General features: G+C 40.2%; 1 protein-coding gene across 5 annotated transcripts in view; it reads left to right on the top strand.

Moving 5' to 3' along the window:
- KIF1B (kinesin family member 1B) overlaps positions 1 to 22,440 on the top strand; it is a 93,589-nt gene that overhangs the window by 56,338 nt on the left and 14,811 nt on the right. For 3 of the 5 annotated variants that reach the window (XM_065696513.1, XM_065696512.1, XM_065696511.1), the window contains 16 exons: positions 2,414 to 2,507; positions 3,268 to 3,416; positions 4,026 to 4,204; positions 5,186 to 5,323; positions 6,065 to 6,313; positions 11,379 to 11,497; positions 13,129 to 13,214; positions 13,344 to 13,473; positions 13,820 to 13,979; positions 14,584 to 14,674; positions 15,166 to 15,284; positions 16,187 to 16,242; positions 18,839 to 18,947; positions 19,545 to 19,611; positions 20,799 to 20,883; positions 21,138 to 21,243. In XM_065696513.1, coding sequence (XP_065552585.1) covers positions 2,414 to 2,507; positions 3,268 to 3,416; positions 4,026 to 4,204; positions 5,186 to 5,323; positions 6,065 to 6,313; positions 11,379 to 11,497; positions 13,129 to 13,214; positions 13,344 to 13,473; positions 13,820 to 13,979; positions 14,584 to 14,674; positions 15,166 to 15,284; positions 16,187 to 16,242; positions 18,839 to 18,947; positions 19,545 to 19,611; positions 20,799 to 20,883; positions 21,138 to 21,243 — 1,937 coding nt within the window. The remainder of the gene's footprint in view (positions 1 to 2,413; positions 2,508 to 3,267; positions 3,417 to 4,025; positions 4,205 to 5,185; positions 5,324 to 6,064; positions 6,314 to 11,378; positions 11,498 to 13,128; positions 13,215 to 13,343; positions 13,474 to 13,819; positions 13,980 to 14,583; positions 14,675 to 15,165; positions 15,285 to 16,186; positions 16,243 to 18,838; positions 18,948 to 19,544; positions 19,612 to 20,798; positions 20,884 to 21,137; positions 21,244 to 22,440) is intronic. The other 2 variants (XM_065696515.1, XM_065696514.1) reach the window with 1 other exon arrangement.

The following is a 22,440-nucleotide window of genomic DNA, read 5'->3' as shown; positions in this document are numbered from 1 at the left end:
AATACACACTAAGTTATGTGTGTATGATTGCTATTTAGATCTGGAAATGTTTACCTGGAGAGCTGCCCGTCTCACAGTGGAGCAAACCAACCCCTGTTACAGTGCAGTCAGTGCACCTTCTGTGTGAGCCAACCTGAAATTCATCCTTCATCTGTTACTCAACACCAGTTGCTTGTAAATACTGCCATAGTTTCAAGTGCCACGAGGCAATCTCAGCCCTGGGTTGCTGCTTAGGGAAATGGTACCTGTTTTTTTTTTTTCATTATGGGGAAAAAAAAGTACTTCAATTCTTAGTTTTAAAAGTAATTTTTGTTAGTGTGAAGCCATTAAAAAGCAGCTGCTTCTATTAGGCTTTATCTAGGTGTTAAAATGTACAGAAGATGCACTTAATGGCTCACAGGTCTGAAAACAGAGAAGACAAGAAGCAGGTCTTTGAATGAATTTGATGTGCCTGGGTTTTTTGTGCTGGAAGTAGAATTTTCACAGTGGAATGCCCCAGATTTTTGACCGTTCCCTCTGCAGCTTTTCAGTTTCTCCAAAAGAATCTGATCAAAGATTGTATTTAAACACTACCTGAAGAGCTTTTTGTTTCGTCCTTTCTATAATCTAGCAGCTCAAAATGGCATCCTCAGATTATCCACTTCACACTACAGGAAAACAAGTTATTTTGCCCTTCCTTGCAAGTAAGAGAAGCTTATTTCTGTCACTTCACATCTGACCTGTTTTACCTTGGTTTCAAATGTAAGAACATTATCTACAAGGACTGGGGAAGAAAAGACCTGGAAGCATGCCTTTATGTGAATGAATTTGTGAGAGGAGTACTCGGGGTGTTTCAGAACTGTAGATAAGTCTGAAACTCTTCATCAAGTCTAGAATAGGGCTTGTTTTTGTTAATCATTAAGAGTTTCAGAAAGAATATCAAAAGAAGGATGTATGTTTTGCTTGTAGTTCTTTTGCCGCTGGGCTAAGGTTTCCCTACACTGTAAGTATGTAGCCACCTTGGAGTGAATGGAGCAGACACAGATGCAGAAGGAGCAAACTTTCAAGAGGAAATAAGAAAAATTACAATGCAGCCCTCCTACAAAGGCCGTACATCTTTAATAGTTGAGTTTTCTCTTCCTGAACGTTATGGGTGTTAAACTCATGGTATTGAAAAGACTCTACTTTTGAAGAGCACGTTTACCATTTTTTAATGCTAACTCCAGGGAATAGAAACTACAGGAACACACTTCAAGTTTATCTCATTTCCAAATGCTGGCTAGAGGTCTTTCTGACTGAACATGGGTTAAATTTGATGCAATCAATCACATTATGGCAGTGTTAAGTGCTGTACTGTATAGAAACAAGTAAGGGAGCTGTTCAGGTGGGGTGCTTAAACAAGATGGAAGGAAAATGTAAAGCTTTCCTTCTGTAGCTGTTAGACTTAGGAATGCATTACTGCAAACAGTGCATTGGAGAGGAATTTTAGGAATTGGATCTGTGGAAAAGAGAAGGTTGGAGCGCAAGATGAGTGGCTTCAAGAATTCTCCTTAATAAGTTGTAACTCTTGTGTAAAAATCTTGAGAAGCCACTTTAGTTGATGTAATAAATGCCAAAGGATTATCTTCAAACAGTAAAATACAGCACTGAGGTATGCTCTGAGACCAAGATCTGTTGTAAATATCCTGAATGTGTATTTGTTTGACCACCAAATAATAATAAGGTCATTAGGTCTTAGTAGCATTTATTTCAAGGCAGAATTGAATGAGAAGAAAATGCTCTTACACCGGAAGGTATTGTTGAAGTGCTCCGTGTGGGGAAACCTCTGCACAAACTGCTCTGCCCACTTGCCAGGGTGGTGGTATTTGTTTTCATCTTCTGATGTATTAAACACACATGTGAGAATGCTGCTTGCATTCCAACAGGAAAACCTAATTGAAAACGTCTTCCCCCCAACTGAAATGACTTTTTTTGTATCAAAAGGCAAATCAGTGGTGCTGTTAATTCTCCTGTTTGAGAAAATGAAGGTGAATAATCCTTCCCTTTTACATTTATTTCTGTACTTTTCTCTATTTCTGCCTTTTTTCTACCTCCCTGAAAGCAGCAAGCAGGTTCCCCCCAAAAATCCCCTTTTCCCAGTCTTTAGGAAAGCATAAATCCTAAACCTTTGCCTCTTACAGATACTATGAGCATGTTTATCTGATGATTTTAAACAACACTGCTGTGTTAATTGTATTGGCCTCTGTCTTCTCTCTTTTCAAGGACAGATTACTCTAAAACAGTAGGTGTTGGTATGTGATCTCTGAGCTTTAATGGAAATGTCTTCATGCATTTTTTCTCTGTCTCTGTCGTTCCATCTGAGGTGTTAGTCTCTCTTAACTGTTCTCCTTGCTTTTGTCTGTCCTCCTACACGGTATCTCCTCTCTCCCCACAGGACTATGAGAGTAAGCTGCAAGCCCTACAGAAGCAGGTAGAGACGAGATCCTTGGCAGCTGAAACAACAGAGGAGGAGGAAGAGGAGGAAGAAGGTGAGTTTGAAGCTAAAAGTAATTTGGATATAGCCAAGCCTAAAGGAACAGTTGCTACAATATCTTTGCAATAGTTAGAAAACTTGCTTTGGAAAGCTGTGAAGAACTTCATAGTTTCTTCATCTGTGATCTTCACAGCATAAAGATGTAAAATACCTATTCACAGAATGAATTCCACATCAGTAGTAGGTAATACATCCCCAAATTCCATAGATGCACAAATGAGATGACTTTAACTACAAGCTTTCATTTGGTAGTCTTGGATTTGAAGGACTCAATCTCTTCTTGGCACTAACAAAGTTCAGATGTCTTAAACCAAAATAATACTGTTGCCTTTGTTTCCTGGTTTTGATTTTGAAGTTTCTTTTTTGCTCTTTGGTAGGAATTCTTGGAATTCATTTTGTGACATGTCTGTATAACTCCATTTCTGACGGTAGTTCGAGTTTATTGTTCCCATAATACTTGCTTTCATTCCACTGTTTCAGCATTTGGCAACTAATTGAAAATAATAGGAGTAGAATTTATCTTTACTCTGTTTCAAATCTCCTTCCTTGATCATTATATCTCCACTGCTAGAGGTGAGGAAGTTTGAGTCCAATTTTTCCTCACTGAATAATAAAGATGCAGGGTTTTTTTTCCTGTTCTTCTCTTCCAGAAAAGGTGTTGAGAACTTGATGATGCAGTCAGCAGCAGTACTGCTGACTGTGGTGGCTTAGAGAAGTCACAGTGCTTTATTTCTCTGTTTCTTTGCTCTTCCTAGTGCCCTGGACACGACATGAGTATGAACTTGCACAGTGGGCTTTTAGGAAGTGGAAATTTCACCAGTTTACTTCACTGAGGGACCAGCTGTGGGGAAATGCAGTCTATCTGAAAGAAGCCAATGCCATCAGTGTGGAATTAAAGAAAAAGGTAGGGACATGCAGAGTAGCTTTTTGAATTTTCTGACTCATCAGTTTTGACTGTATAATCCTACTTCAGACACTTAGAGTTACTCGTAGTCTTTACAGTTATATGTCGCCTGCTTATTAGTTTGGGCTTTAAAAGAGTTCAGAAAATCATGAGTCTCTGATTCAGGGTTCTGACTGACTGAACATCGTCCCATGCAAATCTGGTTGATATATTCTCCTCTTTTTCATTTCCCTTGTGCTGTTCCTGTCAATATCATAAACACATGTTCATATACATCTCCTCAGGGCCCTATCTTTTCCTTTTTGCTTGTAACTTCATATGGTCATTCATCTTCCCAAGAGAAGTGGGTGCTGCAGGATGTGCTAAGTTTATAGTTTTTCCAGACGTTTGCTAGCTGGGACAATAAGGGCAAGATATTTGTACTAAGCTGAAAAATATGCTTTATGGCATTTTGAGGGGGGAAGAGTGATGTCTAAGAAGTCCTGAGTCTGTTCACAGAGATGAAAGTCAAACTGGCTTCATTCATTGCCTTAGATTAGGTGTCTGTCCCCTTCATGATGCTGGTGTCTGACTTCTCAGAACTAAAGTAATATTACCTTTTCTGTTCAGGTGCAGTTTCAGTTTGTCCTGCTGACAGACACCCTCTACTCACCCCTGCCACCAGAGCTTCTGCCCACTGAACTGGAGAAGATCCGGGACAACAGGCCTTTCCCCCGTACAGTGGTAGCTGTAGAAGTCCAGGATCTGAAGAATGGAGCAACACATTACTGGTCCTTAGAAAAACTCAAGTATGTAAATAGTACTGGAGAACAAAATTCCTTATATCCAAGGAGCTTCAATGTTTTCAGTCACCTCTTGCTGTTCATTCTGTTGTTTTTTATCTGTCCTCCCAAATGTCAGCTCTCTAGACAGTGTGGTATGTTTTAAATACCAGCTTTCAAGATTTTTTTTATCAGGTGCTTTTGTTCTCCAGCATCTTACCTTGCTCCCACATGTAATTTTTGTCACTTAAGGTTAGACTTTATTTCATAAGCCTAATAAGGCTTATCACAGCTCATCTGTGCATAGTGGTTTTCAGTCCTTCCACAGCAATCGTTTCCTTGCTGCCTCTTATTATGAAACCTTGTGGTGTAGGGCATAATTTAGAATAAATTTAAATAAGGACCTTATTTCTATCAAAGCTATGCAGATTCTGACTGTAATCTGAATAATTTTAATCATATATTTACAAATAGGGAAAAGGCAAATGTCTTTTCCCCATTCTCTAAATACTGACTGAAGAGCTTTTTCTTCCACTAATGACTTCCAGATGAAGGATCTTGCAGTGGGAAACACTTGTTTTCTTCACTAAAATAAATTAATAAATAAAAGTCTGTAATGGAATCCATTCACTTTTGAATTAAAAAGCCAACATTTCTGGAGTGGGTTGCAAAAAACTGCCTAAGCTGCTCAGTAACTTTGATGCAAAAAAAGCTATGCAGGTATTAGATGTTTAAGAGTACTCAGGAGTTTGAATGCAATTTGAAATCTACATAAGCTTCTGCAGTGACCTTGCCTTGTGTTTAGTGGTTTTAGCCCACAGAATTGTTCCTTGAATCCCTAACATGTCAGAGAACTAGTACAGTACCAAGCTTAGGGGTATCTGTTCTTTATTCTCTCTTTCCTATGTGTAATTTGGGATAGGTGTAACCAGGGTGCCCCACTTGGTGTTCCCTGCACTATTTTATTCACTCTCTATTAATTTTTAACTCCTGCTTTTGTGTACACAGGCAGAGGTTGGACCTGATGCGTGAGATGTATGACAGAGCTGGGGAGATGGCATCTAATACACAGGAGGAGAGTGAAAGCGCAATGACAGGCAGCGACCCCTTCTATGATCGCTTTCATTGGTTCAAGCTTGTTGGGAGGTATGTGACCATGATCTCAACTGCCGGTGCACTGGTAACTCTTGTCAGCTGGGGATAAACTTGGACTTTGGATGTGGTTATAAACTGTGTGGCCACTAGTGTTAATTGTGTCTGGTGTCTTCCTGGGATTTCTGATAGACTTAAAATGTAGCAAAGAGCAGAAAATACTCCTTAGAGTGTTGCCAGTTCTGGTGTAACCTTGTAGAATCTGATTTGATTGAACCCTTAGTAAGTTACAAGTTTAGTTTACAAAGATGTAGCTAGCTAAGTTCTATCTGAAGTCACTGTGTCAGAGCTGTGAGAATAATGAATACTGGAAACTGAGGGGAAAAGTGGTCCAGAGCCTTACTTTCAGTGTATGTGGTTCAAATAGTTTGGTCAAACCCTATGGCAATACCTAATATCTGATGGGATTCTTTACTGTTTCCTGATGTCGGCTGCACCTTTACAGTATTTTCTATTTAAGAATTGTAGCTGTGTTAAATGGGTGTGCTCTCAATAACTCTATGTTCAGCCATGTATATACTCACTTTTCATTTGCTTTCTGCTCAGTTCAAGGGTGCTCTCCTTCCTGACTTTGTTAGCAAGCCCGCCCTTTACATTTCATTGCAGTCCAGACGGTTTGAAGCCTTTGCTTGTCGCTCAGGTGGTCTCTGTGCTGCTGGCAGCAGACGGCTGTTAAATGAAGCATTCTTCTTTCCCCTCCCTCTGTTAATTGGTATTCCATTAACTGATATCTAGCTCCCCCATATTCCATGGCTGCGTGAATGAGCGTCTTGCTGATCGCACGCCCTCCCCCACTTTCTCCACGGCTGACTCCGACATCACTGAACTGGCTGATGAACAGCAGGATGAGATGGAGGACTTTGATGATGAGGCCTTTGTGGATGATACTGGCTCCGACGTTGGAACTGAGGAGGGATCAGACCTCTTCAATGATGGGCGCGACCCGTTTTACGACCGATCCCCTTGGTTCATTTTAGTGGGAAGGTTGGTGAGGTTACTGTGAGAATGGCCAAAAGGGACCAGCTCTTGCTGTAGACTACAATGGCTTTGCCTTGTGTTGCACAGAATAGCTGTCAAGCCAGCCAAAATATCTCTATACATAAATTGGAATTCCCAGAGAATGAGTATAGTTTAATATTAAGTTCTGATTTCCCGTGTCAGAGGCCATGAAGACCTAAATAATGAGAAAATAACCCTTAGATGTGACAATGTGAGGAAATCTGTTTCTAGAGAGCTGTCACAACATAGAATGAATGTGGTTTTGCTTGTGTACAGTATTTGAGCATTTAGAGAATGCTCTATTTAGCCATTGCAAGGTCGCTGAGCTAGTACTGTAGTATGTAGTCATTCCATAGAAGAGAATTTCACGGTATGGTGGAAAGTTGTCTAAGTCCAATCCAATAAATCCATTTTTTGAAAACTCATCTAACAGCCTCTGTCTGAAGAGAAAAGATGGCATGAGGAGAAAGAAGAATGGTCCTTTCTGGATGAGGAAAAGAGTATTCTTTGAGATGATTTGGCTTCTCAGGTGATGCGTGACTCTTGGTATGAAGTATTAACATAGTGGAAGGTCAGGTTGCAATAGAACAAGTGGTACTTGCATGATTTCTTCACAGATCATCTTGCTCAAACATGTTATTCATGACGAGAAACATATTATTTAGGGACTTTATTTCCTTCTCTTCTGCTCCCCCTCCCCCATTTATGCCTTTTCCATCACTCTGTAAACCAGTCTATGTTAAAACAAGAAGGGTTACCACAGGTGTTGTATAAAACAAAGTGCAAGAGCTTGCCTCCATCCTTTTCTGTGATGAAGCAGGGAAGACTCATAGTCAGGAAGGCAGGTTCTTTTTGCAGCTTCCTCAAACGCAGGAAAGTTGCTTGCATTATTTGTGAAAATGAAGGGCTGAGTTTGTCAGCTTTTACCAAGCTTTTATGTCAGTTTAGCTGTATTGTGTAACTTCATTCTTTGTCTGTAGTGGACCTATTTATAAGCTGTGCTTTAAAGTTGGAAGTTCCTTGATCTAGTCTTGTAACAAAAATTACAGTTACTAAAGATGCAGGAAATTGCATTAATCCTCTTTGATCTCTGACTTTGTGCCCTTATGTGCAATGTCTAATAGTGTGTTTTATAAAACTTAATCCTTTTAGGTTAATCTGATTCACAAGAGTCAGTTTGGGAAAGCCACCTTAACTGGCTTGGATGTGGTCATCAGCTAGTCACAGCATATGTGTGCTGTTTGCAATGGCTGGGGCTGCTTTCTGGTACCAGTGCTGGCATCCCAGCACACTCTCCTGTTGTGTGTTCTTTTGGAGCGGGACCTTCAGTGCTTGGGAAAAAGTTGAGCTATTCATCTTCATTTCACAGACTCTTCAGGAAGCACAACACAAGCTGAGCAAATAGATTGTACAATGGAAACAGTCGTGCTTCCTGGCAGTTACACAACTTGCTTCCCATTTCCATGTATTAAAAAGAATACAGAGCTCTGTTTCTACAGACAGCCATACGAAGCTGCAGCACTTAAGCCTGAATCATGCAAGCAGCACATACTAAAGAACTCGGGCTGTAAATTGCATTGAGAAGTGAAACTTCATTTGTGTTATCTCTGAGTAGACAGCTGAATGACTTTTCCCAGTTGTTGGTTTCTATTCTGTTCTGTTTCTGTTCTTGTTTTGGTCTTTTGTGCTGATTCTGTCACAGAAAGCAGTTAGGCTGTTCAGCACTACTGGGTAGAAACTATTTTGATTCCCCAGTGTTTTGCAGCATGAGAATTCTATTTCTGAACAGCATGATTTATAAATATCAGGGGGTATGTCCATCTACGTAGATACTGTCTTGAGCACAAGGTAGCATTGAATTTATAACAAACCCGAGTCCCTTAACACTATAAACTGTGTACTGGTTTGTATGCTGTGGAATGTGTAGGACAGAAATAAAGGGGGTTTAATGCTTTTTTCGGGGTTATCAGCAATTCGGAGTCCAGGTCATGAAGGAGAGGAGGAGGAATTGACTGCATAGTTATCCAACTCCTTGGGCATCACAGTATTTACTGTCTGTGCTGTGACTGTCTTATTGCTTATTAAAGAGAAGGAAACAAAGAGCTGGTCCCTTTAGCCATCTCTTCTGGCATGCTGGGCTATCTTTAAGGCTGATTCTATTCAGTGGTGTAACATAGCAAGTATTTGCTATGTTTTTAAGGGAGGTGGGAAAGGACTGCGGGGCATTTTATTTAAATCTTGAATTGATGTTTATTTAAAAAATATGCCATCCTTCTGAGTTCTGTTGGTTTTGTTTTGACTTTTTCTGTTAAAGAAATTTGTGTTTGTTAAATTTAAGTTCTAGTTTTGTTGAGTATGCCATTTACCTCACCAATCTTTCTGCTAATACAGCTCCCCCTCTTTCAGTCTGCTGGGCTAAGGTGCAGGGGGACACTTGCAGGTAGGATGCTGGGGGAGTGAGAGTGCTCTCAGATGTGGGAAGAGGAGGAGGAGAGCCTTAACATTTCATCCACTCCTAACTTGGTACTGTCTTGTGATGAAGCAGATGGAATGGCATGGGAAGGCAGGATTGGTGCATAAACCAGTTCTTTTCTCTGTACAGCAAATGTGCTCTTGCTCTCCATTCTACAGAAGAGATCCAGCATTATCAGCACCAAACAGGAGGCTTAAAACTTTTTGCATGATTTGCTTTTCCTTCTCGAAGTTAAACTGATTCCAGGTGACTGAATAGAGGGAAGTTAAGGAAGATGAGAAATACTGTTTTTTTTACTTGGGATTGGTCATTGAACTGAGGTAACAGAATTGGATCTGCTCACAAAGCTGAATGCGCTGGCTGTCGTGTTGAACAACAGCTTTGGAACTTTAGCCGTGCAAATAAATACCTGTTTTCATTTTTCATGCAGTTAATGCTTTCCACCAGTTTGGCTTTGAAGTAGGAATACTTCTGTAATGACTGCCTCTTTTAGTTAGTGAAGGTGTCACATACATACCAATGCAAACCTATGTGGATCCCTTTCTATTGGAGAAAAATGTCTGTTCTCCCTAGCTTGAAATGCAGTTTTCAAACTGCATGTGTTTTCCTTGGTGAGCACATGACTACATACCTTCCTGAGCTCCATCCCTGGTCCAGTCCAAGCAAACGATCCCAGTTTGTTAGTGTGAGGGACTGTTTTCTTTCTGGTGAGATGCTGCTTTCTCAAAGAGCAGCACCTGCAATTGCAAAGCTGAAAATGGAAATATTTTTTTTAGAGGAAAAAAAGAAAATATATTAAACATTTGGTTTTGTTACTTGAAATTTAGTCTCTTCTCCCTCCCTTCCCCTGCTTTATCAGTGCTTCCCTCACTTTGGAGCAGACTGAAGAGGAATTAGATCCTAATCATAGTCAAGTGTTACGTTGCAGTTGTTCTTTTGTTGTTGTTGTATGGTTTTGTTCATTTTTTGTTGTTTTGCTACTTTTAGAGCCTTATTAATCATTCTCTTCTCTATTGCATCTTGTCACCACTTTGGTTTTTAGTAGCATTATTTTTGTCCCTTTAGTTCACAACTGACACCTGTTTGACTACCTTGTCATTTCAAGAGAATTCATTCATTCTGGGAGGAGGCATGTGAAACCAAGGAGAAACACTCACTTTTTCTAGCCCTGGTCCTTAGCTGTGTGTCACAAGGAATTGAGTTTGGATTAGTCTTGCTGTGTTCACAGAACAAATTCCACAGCTGATGTCTCCAGACAGAGGCAGTGAACATCTTTATTTCTCTCTCAGTCCTCTTGTGTCATGCAGGACTTTTCCCTCTGAATATTAAACAGTAACAGTTATAAATCTGAGTAATTAACTATACTTAATAATAAAGACTAATAAAAAGGACGGCAAGAAGGAAACCTTAAACAAATGACTGGTGTTTAGTGTAACTTAATATGTGTAAATTCATTAATTGCTTGGTTGCTTTAAATGTAATGATTGGTAAAACTCTTGGTTAACCATCTATGCATGTCAGTACTCTTCTGAACTGTGAAACAGCTCCCTTAAATCAAGCCTTTCATTTGTTCCCCTTGTTGAGAGCCATTCTGTACTTGACTCATTGGGCTTCTCAGCATCTGAAGTTTTCTCATCACACTGCAGTGTGGTGTTCTAAGAACTCTTGCAATTCATTGCACAAGTTAAATAACTTCATAACATTAGTCTAACTTTCAATTAAAGATCTGTACAATAAAACTTATTGTTCCAAACCAGACCCCGCTTGATTATAACTTCAAAGGTAGTGTTACAGCAGGATTGTCCAGTACTGGGCCTAAATGCTGCTTTTCCTATTGTAAATGGTCATTTCTAAGTTATCGCTTGAGAATTCTGTTGTGTTGCTTGGTTTGGTTCTTATAAAAAAGGAAATAAATATAATAATCCTGAAGATATTTAGCTGTGAAGACCATCAGTCTTCCACTGTCCATACACCCAGTGAATCTTCCAAGAAATCTAAGAGGTGACTCACGGTTTATTGGAGGTTTCCGATTACTCTCTTTATGGTGTTATCAAGTGAACAGAGAGAGAGAAAACATTCGGTTAGTCTGTTTTGAACGGTGTTTTTATATGTTCAGTAAAATATTTGAGGCTGTGTGAACACAGTAGATCAATTCCCTTTTAATTTATCACTTCAAACCAGTCATGGAGTGGAAAACTCAAACAATTCTTTATAATCAGTAGTTCCTTAGACTTTTGTCATCTTGCTAACAGCTCCATTTGCAACTGTGGTGCATCTAAAGTTACCTTCTTTAAAGCCATCATCTTCAATTGTGTCCTTCATATGTTCTGTAACTCACTAATATAAGCCCTGTGTCTCCAGTATACTCTGATTTAGAGCATTTTGTGGCTTCACTTAGTTTTGACACTGCTGCAGAGCCCAGTGTGGACCATATGGATACGTGGCCACAGTGCAGGTCTAATAGGTGGAGTGAAGTAGACTGAAGATTTGAATGTCCCATTAGCCAACCAAATACTACAGGCTGGTTTTGCAGATGTTTGCCTAATGCTGTTTGTTTTCTTTCCTTCCTGTTACCAGGGCATTTGTATACTTGAGCAATCTGCTGTACCCGGTGCCTCTTATACACAGAGTAGCCGTTGTAAGTGAGAAGGGAGAAGTACGAGGATTTCTGCGAGTAGCAGTGCAAGCTATAGCAGGTGAGATACTCTGAGCTTTATGTTGCACCTCTCTGGTATGCTGTGAATAGCTGCAGCTTCAAAAAGTGGGCAAACAAATCAGACCTCTCTTTTCTATACTCGAATAATTTTAGTGTTGCGAAGAACACTTGTTCTTTATTATGAACTTGCTTTTGATTTCTTTCCATTGGTGTGAATCACATGGACCAAGCATGAATAAATCTGGAAACAGATCAGAAGCTTTTAAAATGATGGTGTTGACCTCTGAAGTTTATATCTGGCAATTAATGTAACACTGCTTTTGAAGACAGTGAAAGGGCTGACTACTGTCAGTAAGTCTAAAAGCTAAGAACAGAGTGAAGGTTTTCTTTTTGGCCTGCAGTATGAGCATAGTATAAAGGGAAATCAGCGGCAGTTTTCCATTTCCTTGACTCGCTAAAATATGTTGGGACTTAGAAACTGCTTTAACATACTGTTTAATCACCAAGAATTACCAGCTTTTCCGAAGAGAAGGGTGGGTACATGGGGATGGTAACTGCTTCATCCAGCTTTGAACTGCTCTTGTATGTGTGCCAGAGCTTAACTGTAGTCTGCTAGTCAGCGGCTAATACACTTTTCCAGTATGAGGTGAGCTAGTTGAGTTTTATTGCTGGTAGTTAGCCATGTCGTGTCCGTGCTGGTGAGAGCACAGATGCTTCCCATAATTTGTCCTTTCTAGCAGTGGCTAACTGCCAACATTTCTGTATTCTTTAGGTAGGGTAACCCTGGAAGTTTCTCTCTCCATGGGAACCTGTAATGAAATCTCAGACTCTGAAGAAGTGTAAGAATCACTCTGGCAGGGACTAAGCCAGCAAGGGAAATAAAATCTATTTAATGTGTGCGAAAGTCCCATTTCTAGTTTGGTTTGGTCTCCTTAGCGTTGACCAAATATTTCCAAATAAATACTCTATTTATCCATCCATATAAATAGAATACACCATGCCTAATAGAAATTTAACTGGGAGCATCTCTTGAAAGAAGGCCATGGCATTATTTGGTCTCTAAGCAAAGCTTTGAAACACATTCTGAATCATGGGATTTCCCCTGCAAGCATGTATTTACTGTGGAAAAAATACCTGGTGTTTAAGCAGGCCTCATTGTTCCCTCCACAAAGAGGAGGAGGTTAGATGGAGAGACTAAACAGACAGGACCACCCTTCAGACTTATAAGCATGCATTGATAACACTTGCTAGTGTTACTGCTCAGTTTATGGCTGCAGAATTTTAGATGGCAGTTTAAATAAATGTAAGTATCCACTTTCATGTTGGTCGTTGCATTGGGGTATGTTAATTTACCTCAGGTATAATAATCAGAAGTAAATAAATAATCAAAATCAGCATAAAGTTGTTTTGCATTCAAAATTCTTTAAAGTTAAGTATATTCATGAGGCATCTTCAGAGCTTGTCTTGTTGTTTTCCCACACTTGAATTCATGGTGGACAGATTTCTGCTGTGATTCTTTCCAGCGCTTACTCTAATCTGATGTTGCCTGACTGGAATGAGGCCTCTTCTGCTTTATGGACTGGTTTCCATTGTAATCAGAGTTTCTATGTAGACAACTCTGAGGGTTTTTCCCTCTCCTCCCATCATTGTTTTTTCCTTTCTGTTTTTTAGCTGACGAAGAAGCCCCAGATTATGGATCTGGCATTCGACAGTCTGGCACAGCTAAAATCTCATTTGACAATGAGTATTTTGATAAGGTAAGAAGTCTTAAAACTGAGTTTCCTTGAGTGCAGTAGTTTGTGCTTCTAAATAAAGAGTAAGTATTGTGGGGGAAGAAAGGTATGTCAGAACCAGTCTGTTACATGCCACTTCATTTAATGTTTCAGAGTGATTTTTCTTCGGTTGCAATGACTCGCTCTGGGCTGTCATTGGAAGAATTAAGAATTGTGGAAGGGCAAGGACAGAATTCAGAGGTTACAACTCCTCCAGAGGAGATCAACAGAATGAATGAGCTGGGTAAGCAGGAAATACATAGTAGTCTCAGAGAACTGAAGGGAAATCTGGGACAGTTCGGTCAGTGATAGGAAAGGGTTCTGAGTGTCCTTCACGAATACAGTAGATAGGGAGAGGTGTAACTGATGGGTTGCATGTGATACATGCTGGAGTTACTCTGAAGAACACTTGAAATGTACAAAAACTGTTCCCAGGTGTTTAGATCTTTTGATTATGAGCAAGTATTTTTGGCTTAAACAAAAAAGTATGATGGGACTAAACTGTTCCTGAAGGAATATTTTAAGACAAGAAAAGGCAGAGTGGGAAGAGAAAAAAGTGGTTTCATGTGGGATGTTTGTGTCTCCCTAAGACTTGAAGTCAGCCACTCTGGATGGGAAGATGACTATGGAAGGATTCACTGAGGAAATTGGTGATCACTTGAAACTGGGCAGTGTGTTTACCTTCCGTGTGACAGTGCTGCAGGCCAGCGGCATCCTTCCCGAATACGCAGATATTTTCTGCCAGTTCAAGTAAGAACTTGTCCTTATTTACACTACCAAGTAACGGTTTGATAGTGCAAATAATAGAGGGCAATGAGGGTCTGATGGAAAGATTTTTGTATTGCTAGCAGTGTGATATGGAGGAGAAAAACACCTTGTCAGTTACTTTTCCTGTACAAGCAGTACCTGCTTTGTGTTAGGATGGTGTTGGGGAATAAGGGTTTGCAGAAAGGAATTATGAATCACAGTGGATTCTGCAGAGACTAGCTGTAGATATCTTAAGTACTAGCTGTAGATATCTTAAGTTTTTACTTTGTAATGGCTTTTAAGGTGAAAAAAATGGTATTTGATTGTGCACCTGCTCAACTGGAATGAAAGCTATAAGGTCCTTGAGTAACTCCGTAGCTCTCAAGTGTTTTTTGGCTTAGTCCTTTACAAAAGGGAATGAAAATTAGCAGTAATGGACACAAAACAAGCACAGGAATTGTGGTCTCAAAGACTTGGGACTCAACTCTGTAAATTCCTAGCAGAAAAAATACGGGTTCCGTTTCAGTGTAGGGTTCACAGCACAGCAGTCTTCACTAAATGGTTCCGTGGTTTATTGTTGGGTTTTTATTTGTTTGGTTTTTTAAAGCTTTTTACATCGACACGATGAAGCTTTCTCAACAGAACCCCTCAAAAACAATGGTCGAGGGACTCCTCTTGGGTTTTACCATGTTCAGAATGTAAGTAAAACTTTACATGAATAATAAGTGCCTGTGTTAGCACTGGGACTTGATTGTATTCTTACTATAATCATGAGAGGTGTATGGGAAAAGGGGGAAAGGGGAATGTTAAGAAGACAGCAGGAGGAGTGATCAGGTGGATGATATAATCCCCAGTGGAGAAAGAAGAAAATACAGAATGATTATATGTGGCAGATTTAACTCTCCTGTTTCACCTCTACTTCCTGCCTTTGAATTCTCTGTTTCCTTCACAGGATGCTCAATGAAAGCAATTTAGAATTCAGGAAATAAAATCTGTGTGAATAGCAATGCTTATGATCTCAGATGAACTGAATATATCTATTTTTATGAACTGTGTAATACTTCGGTTATGTGTAGCCTGATATTGAGGCTTTCATTTTCTCCTTTATCAGAGAGTAGAATTAATGCCTAAACCAAAAAGGAGTTTCCTCTTTGTATGTCTCATTTTCTTTCCTTACTTTTCCTCCTAGATTGCTGTGGAAGTGACGGAATCATTTGTGGAGTACATCAAAACCAAGCCTATTGTGTTTGAAGTCTTTGGGCATTATCAGCAGCATCCTCTCCATCTGCAGGGACAGGATCTCAACAGGTATTGTTCACTATTCTGGCATAAAGGCTGTTAGTGATCGTGCTCAGGTGAGCTTTGCAGTGTGGGCAGTACTCTTTCATACTGCTGATATTATATAGGCACACCCTCACAAATAGGATTCCTGAGTGAGGTGGTAAGAGAGCTGGAACCAGCCTATTTACCCAGTGTAGTATGTGTTGTTAGTGAGTGATGGAATTGTTCTGCCAGCTCAAACATGAAAAGCTGTTGTGCCAATACAGCTGTATGCGCCCTGAACTTTGGTGGTAGAATGTTGTACTCAGAACTAGAGTGGTTATCTCGGTGAGTCCTGGTAAACCTTAACAGTGCTCCAAGACGCAGTGTACTCTCAGGGCAAGTGGCCTGTACCATAAATGCCAGATAACAAAAGAGGAGAGACAGACATCATGGGGGGGGAAAGGATTCTCAACCTCTTAGCGTCCTAGTGCCAAAGTTGCTGAATTTTTGGAATGGGGAAAGGACCCCTAGTGTCTAGGTCCTCAAAGTTTAAGAGGCTGAGGAAACAGGTGCTGATTTTAAAAGGAAATGCCAGCTGAATCTTGTCCTTTCCGTTAAGTTATTTTGGGAGATGTCTGTTACCTGCTTAAATTTTCAGTTCAGAACAGGGGTAAATTGGTTTGAAATTGTAAATAATTTTTTACTGACAGCTAGAATTAATTAAGTTAGAATAGAAAAAGGGCCTAAGTTGGTCTGAGACATGTGCTGGACCCACTTATTTTCCTGGCAGGTGATACTTACCTGTCTTTGTGGGATGGTGAAAGACAAAAATGGGTGGAAGGACTGTACTGGGTGTCTGTGTGTACACAGATGCACATGTGTGTATTTATATATATGGTTTATGTTTAGCTGTCTCTATATGGAAAACTCTTTTCTTTTCTTTATAGCCCTCCACAGCCTTCCCGAAGATTCTTCCCTCCCCCTATGCCACTCTCAAAGCCAGGTGAGAACAGTTCTCTAACTCTGTACATCACATGTCTGCTCCTGAAGGTTGTGGTGTATTCCTCAGCTATTCAGGACACCAAGAAATGTAAGAAGTGGACATTGCAAAGGGCACTGGAGCTATCTTTGCTAGCTGTCTTCCCTTTTATATGTTCTTTTCAAGCTCCTCTTGCGGGAAGTGCTTCTTGGTTCATTAAAGGATAGAGTTTCATTCCTGAAGAGTTGACCATCTTCCATGAGATCTGGCTATGGCTCTTTATGTGCTTACTGAGCACTTGACTGAAGATTTTCTTAGTCACTAACTGCTTCATCTTTTTGCTCTCTTAACATTCTCGTTTAGTGGGTCAGTCTTATTGAAATGATCCTTGGTTTTCTTTGCTTATTTGTAATACTGCATGCTGAACTCTTGTGCCTTTGATTTCATTTCACCTTTTAATTTCCTCCTTCTCCGGCTTTCTCTCACCTGCATATTTCTACCATCCTTTTTTTTGTGTGTGTTCCATTCCCTTTGCAGACCATGAAAGAAAAATTGAGTTGATTAGGTATCTTATGTCTGGCTATGTAAACGTGCATGTGCTGAACACGCTATCCGAGCATGCCAACGTGCTTGCATCCTCTGCCGTGGCTGCTTTCCAAGATGGAGCTGACCAGCTGCCACCTTTTCTCTTTCTGCCTGTTCCCAGTTGTCAGAGTGAGCGGGCTCCTAAACGAGATGGTTAGTAGCCAAACTTGATCTATGGTAGATGTAGAAGTAGTTCCACAACGTGCTCCAAAATTCCTTCTTCCTTTACTGTGTAGTATTCTTGGGACTAGAAACTGCTACAGTTGTGGTCATGGAAGGATGATGCTTTGCTTAAGTTTAGGGCTGTTCTAGAGAGAACCTTATAGAGAGTCTATAAACTCCGCTGTGCTAGGCTTCACAGATTTTTCTGTGTCGCTGGATCTATTCCCTGAAACTTCCTGGATCTTTGGGTTTATTTATGTATTCTGTACATAGTTTTGTGATATTGGGATGAGAGATGCTATATATGAAAAAAGAGCTATCTGTAGAGGAAACGTTCTGCTCCATTCTGTATTAGGTTTACTTTTTGTTTGTCGTCTTCTTTTTGCCACTAACAGTGCTGTTCCTCACAATGAATAAAACAACCAACCAAGCAAAGAAACCCAGCCCACACACTGGTTATTAACTGTGCCAGAGCAAGTCCATGAGAACTTCTAGAACTGGCTTTCATGTTTAATTAAATGTGTCTTCTGGTGCTTTTGAGTTTCTCTGCTCAGCAGTAAACTTGGGTGACTTGTGTGTTTGTTCCTCTTGCTATCAACGGCAGAGTCCAGCTGTAATGAGTTCACATGCTATATGATATGATGGGTATAAGAGAGTGACTACCTTGAGTAATGAATGGGAAGAGTAAATGGTGATGCTAAAGCTTGCTACCTAGCATGATGGAGTTGTGGCACTGTAAATAACTGATTATAGTAAAATCTGTCTCTCTGAGGAAGCTGCTGTTTTACCCAGAAAAGAAACAGAATTCTTTTTTATTATTACTACTTTTTTGAAGGGACTACACATGCACACAGTCAGGGACCTTTTCCTCACTGGGGACTGTTCTGTCCTTCCTGTGCATGGGAAATTCAGTCATGGTGGAAGCTGAAGGATACATAGAGTTGTGAAGATAGGAGAGCCTAAAGAATGCTTAAACAGGAAAGAATGGGGCTTGAGGGTCTAGAAGGGAGAGTAATTATTTGGCTTAATAAAAGCAATGAGATTAATATGTGAAAGGAGGAATAAGTAGAAAATTGCAGAGTTACAAAAGTACCTGTCGCAGTGCACAGGAACTAAGCTTTTAATATGTTCCCATTTATAAAAACGAGTGAACATATAAGTCATGTAATGATAGCTTAAAGTTGTGGTGTAAGTGTGTGTGAAGGAATATTTCAGGTTATTTCTAGGTTTTCAGTTACCCCATTCAGTTTTTTAACATGGTTTATCCCTATGTTTGCATGAAAGAAATTAGAAAGGATCTGGCAGGAGTAATCACTGGTACCAAAATATAAGGCGCTCAGAGACATACTTTGGCAGGATTATGGCTCTGGAATAAGTCTTGTTCAGCTTTTTTACATACACATTATCTAAACTGGCACAGGAGTCAAGCAGTTTGTAACATGCAGAAGAGAGGACTGAAGCTTTAAGTTCCTGATTTTCTTCCTCCCCCTTTCCTTGTGTGTAGAAGGGGAAATGTACTTTATGGGTCAGTACTGTTGCAGATGAGCACACCTAAGCAACTCTAACTCACCATTAAGCCAAAAAGTAGCTGATGCACACTTGGAAACCCCTTTTTCTGTGGATCTAGGAAGACTGCATATTTCTACAAGCTTTTTGGATGCACTTTTGATTCATGAATTAACTTTTTTTCTTTACTCAGATTTAAAAACCAACACTTTGATAAATAATGATTGCTGTAAGCAATCTTTTTCATGGAAAAAGATGTGGTCTGCGCATGTATATAGGATCTAGGATCACTGAAATGAGCCCTTGAGTAAGCTTCACTTGTTCAGTCTTTGTAAATACATTTTTTTCTTTCATTTCTTCCTCTAAGTGCCAGCCACAAAGCTCAATCCTCTGAGCAAACACAGCTTGGGCCAGAGTGTGAGCAAGTACGACCTCCTCGTGTGGTTTGAGATCAGTGAATTGGAGCCAACAGGAGAGTAAGTCCAGTATTCATCCTTTATGCTTCTTAAGAACAGTGATTGATGGGAGTTTGATCTTTTACCCTTTGTTCCCCTCACACCAGGCTCATGTTTAGCAGTTGTTATCGGGCAGTGGCCTGGCTGGTTTGTAGTTACTGGGTGTGAATTCAGCTCGCATTTATTGCCGCCATTGGAAAGGACTGAAGAGGTAGAATGATCTTTCATGATCCTGCCACTTCGAAAAGCCCCATGTGCACCAGCTGAACAGGTGCTGGGGAAACTTAAACGACTTAGGCCATGAGTTCAGATTCTTTGGGTCACTAGAAACTTTATGCTCCAGGCCCTATTTTATGTTTACCTCTGCTACAGAGAAGGGTTTTTCCTGACAGGTCCTTAGAGATTATATTGAAAGCAAGCTCCACAGAATTATCCAGAAGTAATGGAAATACAGTGTATGATACTTCTATATTTCACTGATACAGTGGTGCAATAGAGTCCAGTCTGGGAGTCAGTAGAAACACTATTGTTTCTTCCATTATTATATTGAGGATGCAGAGTAAATTTGCTATGCTAAAGTGTATCTTTCCTGCCTGGTAATTTCAATGTCTCACACAGGTATATTCCTGCTATTGTGGACCACACTGGAGGCCTGCCCTGTCAAGGGACATTCTTGCTTCACCAGGTACTAATCAAGGCTGTAGAACAGAAGTTTCATCTCTGAGGAGCGTTAGAAGGCTAATGACTGGATTTTGCATCTTTCATGTCTTCTTCTGTCCCACACACCTGTCTAATGATAGCTGTAGGGTCAGTCATCTTTCAGTCTGTAGTTAGCATGTTAGCTCTGGGCTATGAGGAGAATATGTTTGGCCCCTAGTCTGTTGCTTATCATTCCACTCATGAAAGATTAAAGCCTTTTAGAAAGCAGGAACCTTTGGGACCAGATTTGTGCTTTTAGAATTCTCCAGCATTTCTAGCAAGGCCACAGAAGGATGACATGGACTCAGGTTTCATTGATTCTTTCTCACTGCATGTGGCTATGAGACAGTTCTGTAAAGTGACCAAGTCTCAGTGCATTTTAAATGCCTCTGATAATCCTTAAGAATAATTTATCTTTAGCTAGATTCTAAAGATAATCCTAGTTAAATATCATTTATGGGTTTATGTTAGGGTTTTTCTACTCTCACATTCTCAGGTCCTTTTCATAGAGTTTACCTGTGATTTGCGTTTCTTCTCTGTTTTAAAAATGATAGGAACAATTCTTATAGGTTAGAAATAATGGCCACGTTCTAATAATTTCCTTATTAAAAATGAATACAAATATTAGTTTATATTTACTTGTGTCTTCATCAGTTACTTGCAGTTCCAACCTTCTTCCCAGCTATTACAGAGTTTTGTTGTATTACGGCATGTGACAGATACATGTAACAAAGGAGAAGAATGTCTATACATGAGTGGTTGCTTTTTTCTAGTAACTTCTTTTGGTGTATACAGTTGTTGTTTTGGTGTATATACTTTAATATAAGTATATAACTACACATTAATGAAGTATTTGGGTTTTTTAGGTGGTCAATTCTGATATATCCCAGGGACAACACACATCTTTGAGAGAATAGCAGCAATTTCAGGACAGGTTTAGGTTAAAAAACTGCCTTTGTGGAATGAGAGAAGTGTTATTTCTGTTACATATGAGAATATAATGTTCCTCTTCAGTTAATTGTAGGGCTATGAAGTACATAGGTGCATGTTCACACTTACAGGCTAATTCAAATGATCTTGTTTGCTTCGTTTTTGCAGTATTAGTGCTAAATAGATGATGTTTGTGCGTGTGTATGAATACTTCACCAGCTTTTTGGTTTTGAACTCTACCAGGGAATCCAGCGCAGAATCACAGTCACCATTATCCATGAGAAGGGCAGTGAGTTACACTGGAAAGACGTGCGAGAGCTGGTTGTTGGTGAGTCTGTTGTTTTGCATGTTGCTCTGGAAGGAAGAAAAAGCACTAATGGTAGTTTGTATCAAATTCTGTCATCTTTATGACTGTTGGCTGTGAGAGAAGGCTTTTGAAAAGGATCCAGAGGAAAAACTAAGTTTTGCCATTTCCACTCACAGTTGCTTGTTAATCTCATAGTCTGTAATGATCCTTGAGAAAACAAAGTCTTTCTGTGTTTAAGATTTAGTTTTAATTGATCCCCCTCCTACCTTTTCCAGGGCGTATAAGAAATAAAGCAGAGGTAGATGAAGCTGCTGTGGATGCTATTCTGTCTTTGAATATTATCTCTGCAAAATACCTGAAGTCCTCTCACAGCTCCAATAGGTAAGTGAATAAAGTGAGCACTCTGGCAGGAATCTAAAATTTCTTTGACCTCTGATGCATTGTCAGGATGTCTGGAAAGCTGGGAATGTTGCTGATTATTTACTGTAGAATTTCATAGGCGCAGGGTCTAGAAATGGAGAATGAATGTTACCATATACTCTTGCTAAGGCCGAATTCCATTGGTCTGTGTGGAGGGTTTCTAATGCATTTGAATTACTTCCCATGTGTAAGCACCATAAAGGGAGGATGGAAAGGAGCAGCTTAAGGGAGTCTCAGAATTTATCCCAGAACTTTTAAACTGACACCGAGGTTTGTTGCTAGAATACAGCATTGAAGTACAGGGGTGATCTTGGGAGTATGCTTATGGAATTGTACATACCTGTATTATTCCTGGAACAAGCGTGTGACAATTTAAGCAAGAGCCATGCTTTGTAAATTAAACTTTGTAATTTGTGGATTTATACACATGTATCACAAATTGACTCCAGTTCTAATAAGGAGGGGGCTCTTCTCCGTGTATCTGCAATGATGTGGGCAGCAGCATGGCCCCTGTCTGAGAGGTTTCTTGCTGCTGTCTCTCTCATTAGGTTGCGTTGCTGTGTAGGTCTGTCAGACTCCACATTGTTTTGCTTCAGTGTCTGCAACAAAGAGCAGGGAAGCGGAATGCTGCATTGCCAGCACAGCTCTGACATCAGCCAAGTCACTTGACCTCTCCTGGCTCTGTTTAGCTGGTGCAAAGCAGGAATATCTCTGAAATTGAACTCTGAATGAGGGTTTCTGAAGGCGAGGGGGTTGTTTTGGAGCCCATCTCTGCTGCAGCTGCTGAATGCTGCAGGCAGTATCCTTGTAGGCACCAAAATGGCTTCTTCCCTCTCCATTAGAGGCTTGGACTTTGAAATTCCACTGCAATATTAAAGGTGGAATCAGGATGCTGCTCCTACAGCTGCGTGTCTTCCTGCCACCTAGTGTCTGTAAGCACAGACAGTGACGGGGATTAGCAGTTACTCTTTGCCTCCCACCGAGAAGTGGGTATTTTGTATTTAGTCTGTTTGGATTAGTGGATCAGTATAACTGGAACATTGCTGATTTCAAGTCTGATTCTCTTGCATCTGCAGTTGGCAAGCTCTGTACTTCTGTTCTCTCACAAGTTCAAGGAATTCCTGTATAGTTCTGTGGTTTTCTATTAGATGGACCATT

This window comes from Lathamus discolor, chromosome 16 (genome assembly GCF_037157495.1).
Source record: "Lathamus discolor isolate bLatDis1 chromosome 16, bLatDis1.hap1, whole genome shotgun sequence".
NCBI lineage: Eukaryota > Metazoa > Chordata > Aves > Psittaciformes > Psittacidae > Lathamus > Lathamus discolor.
Note: the sequence above shows the minus strand (reverse complement) of the source record. Positions and strands in the feature narration are given on the sequence as shown.